At 38.4% G+C, this 12577-nt stretch overlaps 1 protein-coding gene across 1 annotated transcript; it reads right to left on the bottom strand.

Moving 5' to 3' along the window:
• Positions 1-8520: 8520 nt before the first annotated feature.
• Positions 8521-12484, bottom strand: LOC145891520 (inactive ubiquitin carboxyl-terminal hydrolase MINDY-4B-like). The gene is made up of 11 exons (XM_082981934.1): positions 12291-12484; positions 12206-12233; positions 11811-11930; positions 11631-11750; positions 11470-11573; positions 11097-11304; positions 10969-11034; positions 10775-10909; positions 10440-10613; positions 9727-9907; positions 8521-9596 (listed from the first exon to the last, which is right to left on the bottom strand). Exons 1-11 carry the CDS (start codon positions 12383-12385, stop codon positions 9433-9435), a joined length of 1395 nt encoding a protein of 464 aa, XP_082838060.1. The 5' UTR covers positions 12386-12484; the 3' UTR covers positions 8521-9432.
• Positions 12485-12577: the final 93 nt, after the last annotated feature.

Raw genomic sequence — 12577 nt, 5'->3', positions numbered from 1 at the left:
AATTTTCAAAAATAAATATGTATTTCAAAAAAATATTTGAAAATATTTTAACAAAGTGTTCGTTTCTATACAGGTAACTTTAGTGCCCCGTGGATTCAACCGGTAGAAATTAAAACAAATTTCATAAATGTGAACATGCGTCTCAACTCGAAAAACAGCATTCCGTGCTTGTACAGAGGAGACTATTATTTATTCGCTCGCAAAATCGACAGTAAGTTTTTTAAGATACAGCCGACAAAACGACATTGCTTAAATTTCTCTTTGTAGAGCAATTTACGGAGAGAAATTGCTCAAATTTTGAACCTGATAACAAATCAGACTTGCTGTACGAAGAAACGACAGAGTTTCCGACCATTGACAGGGTACGGTAAATTCTCGACTATATTTCTTGCATTTAAGTTGTTGGCATTATTTCAATCAATAACTTAAAAATTGATGTGTCGTTTAAGATAAGAAAGCTTTGTTTCCAGAAATGAGGTATATCCTTACCTCAATTTATTTGACTACAAGAGGTTTTTGCCCAATATAATTACATGACCTGTGGATTTTGTACCTGTTTCAATTTGTCTCAACACTAATGCTTAGGATTTTACTGCTTCAGGATTGCGTCAACAATCAGGCGCCGCGAATGTTCGAGGTCAAAGATTTGAAACCAAACACTAAATACTGTTTATTCGGATATTACATGGCAGATAATAAAAAGAGTTTTACTAACTCTTCGATAGTCAAGACGTTGTCCGGTGGGTAGCATGGTGGACACAATTGTCACTGTGCCAACACTGGTTGATAAAAATTGAATTTGTGTTTTCAGATAACACCGTTGCGTTGTTCGTTGGCTTTGGCATCATGGGGTTGACAGTAACTGTCGCTATCGTGCATATCGCATTCACAGTGAAACGTTTGTATGGCAAATTTAAGGATTTCAAAACGCTTGCCGATTTTCTGGTAAGTCGGAAGTTTTTCTTGACCGTTTCAAATTTTGCAATAATTGACTTGTAATTACTGACTACATAACTTTCTGGTCAAAATTCCCTTGATTGTTATAGTGTTTAAAATGCAGGTAAAAATGCAAAACGACGTGGACGCAATGATGAAAAAAGAGGGCCACGAGTACCGGACCTACAGGTCTATAACATGCCTAAACCTCATAGACTTTACTTTAAAGGCCGTTTTTTATTTTAATTGTAGGAGTTTCGAAGAAAATGAAGAAGCCGAAATTGTGGACGAATTGGAACTTTTACGGCCAAGTATGTTGATATAAGTATTTTGCCACACAAAGCAGAGCTTTTTAAACTTTTTTGCTGTGCAACATCACTTTCTACACGTTAACTTTCTATTTTAAAAGCAATTTGTTTTGCGACGCCTAAATGACATTGTGTTGCGACACTTTTAGCTTGGAAAGCTCTGGCTAATAGTGAATGAAAAAGAACTGATCCTCGCATAAAATTATAGCAACTCATATTAACCTCCAAGGGTTGTTGTTGCAGCTTTAATGCAGAAAAACTACAGCGAAACAGGTGAAAATCAAGTTGGTACGATTAACAAAGCTGGCGAAACGGACCTAAGGTATAAAGTTTGTGTCACGTCATTGCAAAGGAATTGTTTGTTTCTTAAGTTTGTTTCTGCAAAATACACTACATACACAAAAATATACTTTTAGTTAACTGAAACTTTACAAAACCAGAATTGACCAAAAGACAGTTGGATACAGGAACTTTTTTGATTGGTCGACTGAGATTTTTGTTGTGCTAACATTATTGTTATTGCAATGATATAGGATTTGTTCGGATATATCGGAGAGTTTAGTTTTCAAATCGGCGTGAAAATTGCTTAAACTTGTGAACAAAGCGTTCCGTTGCTGCTTTTGTGTTAGGAGTTGCTGCATAACTACTAGGTTCAATTTACATTTTAGTGTGGCGTAATTTCATATCTGTGACGTCACAAAATAACCTAGCCAAGTAACTTTGCAAAGCGTAACGATTTATGTCGGCCAAATTTTTTTGCGTTATTATTTTTACCTCATTGGTGGACATTAAATTTTTTTAGCTTTACAGGCACGCGTCACAGAAACAGTATTAATACGTCTGCCGCAGTCTGTCACATGAAAACTAAAAGACCGAATTTGATAAAAAAGTACAAAGCACGGTATGGTAATTTCAGCACATATCTGGAAGGCATTAGGTTTCATTGGATATGGAAACTCTAAACGCAACATCCCTAAAAATAGTGATGGATTTTAATCACTTCCTAATTCCTGTGTTTTACGGCAATAATCACCTAAGTCCCAACCAATGTTTACTTAATTTTTCAGAACGCAATTTTCAGACGAAAAGGTTCTGGTCGATGACGAAACACTTCCTAAAGGTAGGCTATTTATTAGGAGACTAGCATCATTGACCGCACGTGTGAACAACCGTGTTTCATTGAAACGACTCGTCCTACTTAATTATTTGACAACTGTTTGCAGACATGACGTCACTGACATGATAATAAACCTTTGTTTCGTAACTTTACGTTGGTTACAAAGTAATAAACATGTCCTCTGTACTACCTATGTGCATTTAAATAGCCTCGTAGCTGTCAGCCCTAACTGGTATAGGCTATCCAGCAGATAAATGACATCATCACTTGTTTGAGCTTCAACCATTTTGTCCTGCTGTAATTTTGAAACAAAATTCAACTTTTTGCCGTTCAGGCGAAAACCTTTTTTTTAATGATATCTTAAACAATTTGTTTCCACATGCAGACATATCAGTTAAATTAAATACTGTGTACATGTACTTCTAGCGACGGTTTGGAACAGCCGCTTGCACCTTCCACAAGATACCAGGTAAGACAAAACAATGTCAACTTATTGAATAAATTGTGTTGAAATATTGGCAACACATATAAACCTATGTGGCGTTGTTGGAAATCGGGCATTGAAAATTATCACGTTATATAATGCACAGCAGAATTAAGTGAAGTGTAAAATACGGAATAGTCTTTGCGTATATCGTAAAAGTTGGCTGTTACGCGGTGGGTATCCCCTCCATGATGTAGCTCGAAATGAGGGCAAGCAAAACCAATAGTTAGACAAGCGTCACCTGGTTCATATGACTAGTTTAAACTTGCCCACGGACGGTACTCACTACGCCTAACAATATGATATCTACTCACATTGCCTTTACCTATAGTTACTACGTGGTTTCTTTAATCATTTGTTTTTTACGCTTTGTTAGAGAAACAGTACCTAAAGACACTGGCGAAACGTTTTCTAAAGGTGAGTAGCTTTGTCATTTGGTGCTATAATAAACACGCGAGTCTTCTGAGATTGATTGGAATTATCGTGATATGTTTAAGTTTTACAATTTTATTGTTCAATTACCAGTGTGTTATCTTTTTTCACATCTCATCAATGCATTGATTATTATGGCTCTTTTGCGCATATCATCAATGCAATTTCTTGAAACCGTGATTTAATAAACACAACAGAAGACGTATATTGTTTTTGGTGCATTTAGATGTGCTGAGCAGCAAGGCCCTGAGCTCTCCACCGCCGGGAAATAATATGACGATGATAAATGAAAACAGGACTTCGACTTCTAACAACAAATTGGATAAAGTCGTAGTATGTGGGACTCTTCCCAGCGATTCTTCTTTGTCAGGAAACTACGCTGACCCATCGGCGTTTGGAGCTAGTCCCTCACATTCAGACAGCTCGAAGACAGTTGTATCAGAGTCCATGGCCAACTACAGCAAGATAAAAGCTGTAGAAAATACATCTGAGGCAAAAAGCCTGCTTATTTTGCAAGAAAAGCGTCAATCTGGAGAAAAGGAAAAAACGCCCTTTTTCGACTTTAATTCAAAAACGCCACTGCTGTGTGACAAGCATGATTTTGGAATAACATCCGTCAATCACATGGAGGAACAGAACCTAAATAGTTGTCCATACTGGGCTCACTGAAGCTCATCACGTGTTTCGCAAAGGATGATTATTTGACAATTGCCGAAAGCATCATTATGTTTGGTTGAGAATTGTAGCCTGGATGTGGGGGAAAATATTGCAGTATGTTTGAGTTTATTAGTTGAAATGTTTTACAGCTTCAGTGTAACCGTGTTTTTATTGATGTCAGTTTCTAACACCCGGTCTTACACTTTTGTTGTTGTTCTTAATTTTCTTCAGTGTTGTCTGTTCCTTTGATGTTAAGGTACACCATGGTTTTGTTTGCACATTCCGCTGCGAAGCAAGTCAAATTTGTGTCGTGTTGTTGCGTAATAAACCAAAACATATCAAGGACTGCTTGCCTGTACTTGCCTTAAGTTTTGCGTTAATAATTGACTTCAAGCATGGTTGAAAGTTGAATTGTAATTGTCAACCAACAAACGTCATCCTACACAACTCCGTGATAACAGACAGTTGGATAGTTGGAATGAATTGCTTTGAAAACAAAGAACGAATTGAGCCGTCAAAATCATGACAAGCAAAATCTATTTTTTTTTGAAGCGCTTTTCCATAAAAATACTCACCAATTGTACCAAACCCGTCGAAAATAAATACGCACAGTGGTTAGCAGAAATAAACATTTTGCATTGTATTTGTGGCGTACATAATTGAATCCTAGCGTAAGTAAGTCGTAATAACAACCCAAAAGGAACCGCACCCTTTCTCATGTCCTCTGTACAGTAACCCTTCAACAGCTTTAAATCATCATAACCATAACTACCCAAATCCAATCACACTTTATATTTGTACATAGACGTCCAAACATGCATTGTGGTCGTGCCTCTTGCTAAACAAGTTGTAACAATATATTCACCTTTGAAGGCAATGTATACGCTTCTTTATTATGTTTATACCTAGATTCTTTGAATATATATTTTTCTTTCAAATTTCGCTGAGGCATAGTTGCGAAATATATGAACACAACTTATGTGTAGAAAGGTAAATTTTACAAGGGCATCAAGAAAGCAGACTAATATCGTTTCCGCACTTCCAAACCTTTCTGTTTTTATTGCACAAGTGAATATTTTTAGGAAATGTGAAGCAGTTTGAAACTTGATTACTAACTTTTTCGTGTTATCTCGCTCTATTTCTTGTTACTACTTAGCAACTAAAAAACAAATAACGCCATTTTTGCGTGCTTTGGCAAAAAATTATGCTCCAGGGTGAATTAGAATCATTGGCCTTTATACCGTGCATCGAAGCAACCGAAAGTTAGGGTTTCCATTTACGCAACTGCTAGAAAATTTGATTTCCGTTTTCAAAGCGGTTTCCACCATCTGTTAACATTTTTCTTGCGAAGCAACTCGTGAATCGTATTTGCGAGGTTTAGTTGATCTTTTCCAAAAATAGTTTTTTTTTACTTTCGGGTTAGCGGTGCCAGGCAACGACCAACGTTTACCTCACAGTCCGTACAATACGGTGTAAGGAACACGCGAACGAAGAGGATTTGCAAACAGAACAGCATTCGTTTGCGAAAAATATTGTTCTGATCACTGACCCCTCTATGTGTGGTTAATCGATACCATGGACCGTCGTGATATTTTTCACTGCATTGTCCTCTTAAAGCAATTCAACATCTGTCTGCCGCCGAAATATGTTTACTCGTGTTGCTACAAGTCGTGTATTTTAGTAAACCACTAATATTAACGTGTATAGCCATAAAATGTGGGATCGGCTCAATAAATTAAACAACGCCTTCGTGACAAGAATATATGTGGAGATATAAACAGCATAAGAAACATTGAAGGGAATAATTTTGAAACGACCAAAAATATTTAAAAAATTTTTAAATTTTTAAATTTTTAAATTTCATAATTATATATTTTATGTCAAAACAAGCAATGACTTGTGAAAATGCAAGCCTATGTTATTCTTGACAATGATACATTTTTCGTCACCATCTTCAAATCGAATACAGGCAATCCTGGAAGACGAAAAATTTGCTATGTCGTGTCAACAAATTTTTCAGTGTAACTCACCGCATTGGAATACGATCCGGTTATCTTTCCATTGAAATCTGGTAATTTCAATTGGTATGGTAAATCGGCAGGTCGACCCCGATCGGGAGCGCGCGATGGAATACTGCTTCATAGCTGTGCAGCGCCACCTAACGTGTTCTACAAATAAGGAACTAGGGTGTTTGTGTTACTCACAGTAGTTTGTGATCTAACACTTAACTGATGTTTTTGTCTCTAAATGTATTAATTTAATGATTTGTTTGATGTATTCAATACAGTCGCCTACTCTTAAAATAACGGTGTTTGTTTTGGAATTGCAGTTTTATTTTTAATGTGAATGATAGACGATTCCCGCTATCGGGCTTTGTGATGTAAGTTTGGTCTCAAGGCAAGAGTGGTCAAATGTAATTTATGTGAGGTTCTGAAGTTTAAACGTTTGTTGAATGCAACGACATACATAATAACAATAATAATTAAAATCACATGGACGCCTTAACTTGTACACCAAATGTACAGTTTTATTTTGTTACATTGCAATTGGGTCGGGCTGCGTCACAATAGAAAAGAATATACGACAAAAGTCAATATTTGCTGTCTGGTCGTAAAGTTTGGCTTCACAAAAGAATTTACGAAGCTCTGCTCGGACGTACATCAACATATCTCCTCGTTAAACCTGTTTTTTTTCTAATTAATTGAGAAGACACGTTGCTACAATGTCTGCAGTATTTCGTTTAACGATAACAGATCGTGAACAGCAAAGTTTGCAACGTTTTGTGTACGAAGAGTTCACTGAGTCACTAACGAAGTCAGTTTTCTTCAGATGGATTGGGTCAGACTTACTTTTCTTTGTTTGCTGGTCGGAGTGAAGGCAGAAAACCCTTTACCAGGTACTGTATAGTGGGTGATAATGAAAATGTACATCACGTGCCGTGTTTTCGCAGCTCTCACCACAGTTACGAACAGTACCATGGATTTAATTGTAGAATTTCGATGGGAAACACCGGATTGGTGGAGAAATAGTAGAAGTTCGACACTTGTGCAATCATGGTTAGCTCTGTTTCTTCATTATACCTACATATAACTTGCTGTTATACTTGTTGTTTGTGAAAGGTGGTTCTTGAAGATGCATAGTTAACATAATGCGAAACGACTTCTCTGTTTTAAGCATTGACAATTGCCAAGATTCACACAAATGGGCGCGGGAATACGATTGTATTCTACAAGTTTCAAATGCAGAAACAAGCTGCAAATTACCGTTTGACACCAAGAGAAGTAATATATACGCACTTTTTAAATTGTTCTTCCTTACTGTGACTCACCATTTTTAACTGTTTGTTTAGAAATTATACGATTTAAAGCGTGTTCCCAGCCGATTTCATTGCACCTGAACAAGTGTGCCAAAAATAACTGCAGTATCTGTACGCCGTATTACACTTCTTCAGTCATAGATTTCGATGATCCGACTCAGAGTAAGAACCGTAAGCGCTTGGCATACATTTCTATTTGAATGGAACTGTTCACAGGCAACTTCAGCGCGCCAATCCTGTCCGTGGATAATATTGCAAATGGCGGATTTACACTTTATTCAAGGTTACTCGTGCCAACGAAGAATTACTTCGCCCTTTACCCAAACGTTGAACATCAGGTTTTTGTTTCGAAACGTAAGAGTGGATTAAATATTATGCAATCAACAAAGTGTAATAAATTATTTCTTAAAGAAACGGTGATATTTTAAATGGTACTAAATGTAGGTGGCGACGTTAAGTGTCAAAATCACACCTACACGAACTATGTTCATCGATGCACAGAGGAAATTCCAGGTGAACCTGATCAGGTACAATTGTAAAATACATGAGACCGCGCCTTTTAACTGCCTTTCGGCCTTTGCAGGAAGAAGCGGGGACGCTGAAGTGTGAAGTAACAAAGCTTTCTCCTAGAACAGCGTATTGCGTGCGAGCAAAATACCGCGTGGCTGCCAACAATGGTTTCGGAGTCCTGAGTCAAGCCGCGTACATTGAGATTCAAACAAGTAAACCTAATGACTAGCTAAGCCACCTGGGGATTAACATATGGCTGCTGTTTAACAGGCTTGGCTACAGAAATGTTAGTTTTGGGCACAGCGTTACCGATTTTCGCCTTGATAGTTTTTACCTTTGCATTGCGGCGGACTTTTCTTTACGTGAAAAAAAAGGTGTACCGTCCTCTTCCAGAACATCTGGTAAGATTTCATGACCTCCTGATCACAGTTGAAAGCATCATGTGTTTTTTTTGTAATGCTAGGTGCAAGTCATGGATAATGCACCAAGTGGGTTTCCTCCTTATAACCCTCGGGACTGCGACACGTTACCAGAAGAACGGTTCAGGTAAATACCTGGAATTACCTGCCTCTGTAAGTTAAAGTTAATACATAAAGTAACTGCGAGCAACTGTGCTTGTTACAGTAAAAAAGCAAGGTGTTTTCAAAACACGAAAACCCAGAAGTACTTAATCCCCAACCGTAAACAAAGTGGTAAGCATGAAAGCAAGATTTTAATTATAATGTAAAGCAAGACAATCAGAAGTCTGGAACTCAATTGGTTAAAAAGGAAACAAGGTTGTAACATTTGCTTGCAGTGGAATGTGACGAAATTCCTAATTGCGAAAGCTACGAAGCTTCTGGGATGTACATTCAAAAGCAACACAGTCGCACATCGGAAAGCGAAGATAAAGAAGATCTTAACAAGCAAGTGGAATACCCACAATTTACGGTCGGCATTCACACTGCAACTAGCACGGAAAGAACCTGTTCTGAGGTATATATGAAATATGACTCCGACCAAAGTCAGTACGGAAATACAGAAATTAATTGTTTGGCCGGACTTTACATTTCAAAGTGATACATGCGTAGTTTACATTATTTGTAACTTCAATATCATGGGAAACATCGACTGCTTTCCTTTTTCCAACAGTATTTTTTTGTTTGTTGTGCTGTTAGCGTTTCTCAACTCGTACCGACTGTTATGGTCCCATCCTGTTCATGCTTCTCGTGCGTCTTGCCTTTTTCTAGTTGCTCTATATGTTCTTTCGTCCCCTCTTGTTTACGTAAAATGACATCAACGCAAAGGTTTTACGCGATACATAGCAGATATCGCATATGTACAAGCGTGCATACTTGTAGTAAACATTTTTACATGGAGATGTGTCGCGCAGAAACAGTTGGAGGAAATTGCTAAAACTGCGAAGATACGTTCAATTACAACAAGTTTGTTTTCAAAAAACGGAATCCGTGTTTTTTCAGGGATAAATTACACGTATAAAATTACACGTCATTGAAGTAGGTACCAATTCATCAGGGGTTTACTTATTTGGATTTAGGAGAGTGTCAAGCCAACAAAGGTAACATATAAAATACAAAGAACCCACGATCTATCCAGAAATCAGTTAAGAAATTAAAATCAAGCGCTGACAAAAATGTTACACACTTTTATCCACAACGAACTGAGGATTTGTTCAGTAGTAAGGCGTCTCCCCGTTCCAATCTATCTCTGCTCCGGGCCACTTTGTGAAAAGACAAAGTTCAAGAGACGGCTGTTTTTTCTCTATTTCCTCCTCGTCGTCCCATATGGTTATCTGGCGGTCCGGATTGCAAATGCAGTCGGCGCGGGTTCGAGTGTCTGCAGTGATTTCATCATGAAAACCAAGATTTAACTGAAAACTGATTCAACACACGAGCCAACTACCTTTATTTTGTTGAAAACATTTAAGATGTTAAATTAACAAGTTTGACGTGCTTATGTGACTCACCTAATGTTAGCGTCGTTTCGTCTTGTTGCGTAAAATGTCCGTTGAAGTAATGAAGACAAAAATATCGCTCCGTTTTCCAGTCGGTTACAAGATCGCGCGCCGTGCAGAAAAGAATGCCGTAAGTCCCGTTAACTTGCGTCATCCAGATGGGTAACACCGGTGTTTTAAGCATGCTTCCAACCTGAGGAAATAAATAAATAAATGAACAAATAATTTATCTTTCTTTTGACTTCCCTTTAACAGGTTTTCATCAACACATAAAATAAAATGTTCAGTCAAATGTTATATTTGGTTGCGAGGATTTTTTTTTATTATTTTTTAGGATTTTTCTTGTGACCAAAATGTATGGTACGCAATACACATGGGGACATGTTACACATGACACTCACGCCGGTACATTCCTAAGAAAGGCGTCTTCATGTCTGCAAACTGCGCCAGGTATTGCTTTGGCAAATGCCACGGCTCAGGGCAAATATTTTTGGGTGGGTCATAAAATCATTGGCTGAACTTAAGCGGGTCGTTATTTACTTCATAAATAATCTTGGGCGATTTCCCCAAAATAATCACTTTTCTGGTAAATCTTAGAACCTATGCCTTTCATTGGACAAAATCCTATTAACTTGTATGCAGAGGAACACTATTTCATATTTATCCTTACCGAGTTTCCACGGTTTTAGCCTATATGTTTGAAGTATATTTACAATTTGGCAAACCTCGGTACGACGCTTCTCGTGTTCCTGCTTGTTGAAGAAAAGAAACCCAATTTCACTTCTGCTTCTTATACCAAACAGAGGATGGTCCAGTGGCTTTCCTTTGGAGTCGACTCGTATAACACCGTTGTTCAGGTTTGGGGCGGCATTACCCGTCAGCACAAGATTAATTAGCGCCTAAAAGGATCCTTTGCGTTTAAAACCTGGTCATCGACGTTGGTCTTTGAGGCGAATAGTAACGAAAGAAATACGAAAAATATTTTCTTTAAATCTTATTGTTAAATACATATGATTTTGTTTGTTTTAATTGTCTGAAACATATTGCATGTATCAGTAACCTGGGTCGAGCGCGCATATTCAGTCAGTAGAGCGTCTTGTCGGTGTCCCATGTCCTTCTTGACGACTTCGCAAGTGCGGGAAAGCACCATGCTGTATAACAACATCACCGCCCCAGGATACGCCCGGTCGCAAAACTGTTAAAATATATTTTTTTAACCATCGAAATGATACGATCCTTTTAAATTGTTCTCACGTAGTGAATGTTTCTTCTAATGAACTTCTTCAAGTCGCTCTTGGTGTACATCGCAAAGAGCCATAACTACGAAAAACAGTCTCCCGTTGTTCGGTAACAGCGCAGTGCAACGCAACACTGAAACAAACCTTTTCTGTGAAACCGTCCACAACAAAATATCCCTTGGTTTTGAATACGGGTTCTTGGCCAATAAGAGTGACCACCACTTGTCTTTTATCCCCAGTGCCGCTGTTGTTTTCCTTCTGCTTGTTTAGTGGAATGGCACATTTCCATATGATGTCTACAAATGCGTCGACGATAGCGTTTTCTTGTCGGACAGCCGATGGCTTTGGTGAACTGCAAAAGATTTCCATGTTTATTGTTCCAAAACAGATTATAGAAAATTCTGGTATAATTTGTGAAAAACACAACACTAGCTTTCTCGTCTTCTTGCGTTTCGAGCCAGTAAGTTTGTGTTTACACAGCCTTTACGGACCAGCCTGCAGCCTGGAGACTACTTACGATTTTCCATAATAAGTTGTTTCGTCAGAACCTCCATCCGATGCAAACATCAAGCTCTTTAGCACGTAAGCTTGCACTCCAAGTGTTAATGCACGCGGGCCAGGCTACAAGAGAATTTTTCTTCAAACAGAGTTTGGAAATCACATTCGCTCAACACTTACAGACGATGCGTCCAGTCCATATGGAATTTTTGACTTGGGCGAGCGAAAAGCGAAGTGAAACTTTTTCCAGTCGGTAGTGAACGACTGTGTAGCGTAACCGAGTACAACTGATCTCAAGTTCTGTCAATAAAAATATACGGTGAGGATACAGTGCGGTAAAATACAATAAAAACTACCCACCCTGGCTGTGGCGAGGTCCACGGGGAGGCCGACAAGGCGTGTCTGTGTTTGAGGCCCTTTTAGTGGCACTTTAAAGTCGTCGGAGATGTTGCGCTTTACTCCAGTGTTTGTCGACGGTAACTGCGGTTAAAACTCAGTAGTTGTATTGGTTTAAGTGATCAAGGTCTATGGAAATAATATATAAGAAGGTTAATGCTGATATATAAGATATAACACACATTTAGACATTTCGTCATTTGCCCATAAACAGCAAAATTTGGGAAATTACATTTCACTTTACAACCAACAACCGAAGCATTTGTTTAACAATACAGATGGACATTTGAGATTTCTTATCAATCGCATTCAAATAAAACTTAAACGTGAACAGTTGATGAAGTAAATTAACGTCTTACCGGTGACTGGACGCGTGGGAGATTGACCCTGGAAAAGCAAGAAGCGTTTTGACAAAGTTCGACTCAACAACAAATTCTCTCTTACCCATCTCCGAAAAAACTCGCCAACTTAGCGAGGTTTTTGTTTGGATTTCCTGCATTGCTTCTCTGCTCAGACAGGGGCGTCTTTCGCTTCTGCATTATAACAAACGTGGCAGTGAAACAGAGAACTTTAACAGGTGTCCAACAGCACGTAGATATAACACTGACGCTGCTTTGGCAAACTGCGCTCGCCTATAATAGAACAACACAAATACACATGAACAACGTATGCTCGTGTCAATATTTGGACACGGTCCGCTGAGCAGACGACCTTCCCGAACCCTGCCATTG

The sequence above is a fragment of the Ascidia mentula genome, chromosome 1, assembly GCF_947561715.1.
Source record: "Ascidia mentula chromosome 1, kaAscMent1.1, whole genome shotgun sequence".
NCBI classification, from domain to species: domain Eukaryota; kingdom Metazoa; phylum Chordata; class Ascidiacea; order Phlebobranchia; family Ascidiidae; genus Ascidia; species Ascidia mentula.
Note: the sequence above shows the minus strand (reverse complement) of the source record. Positions and strands in the feature narration are given on the sequence as shown.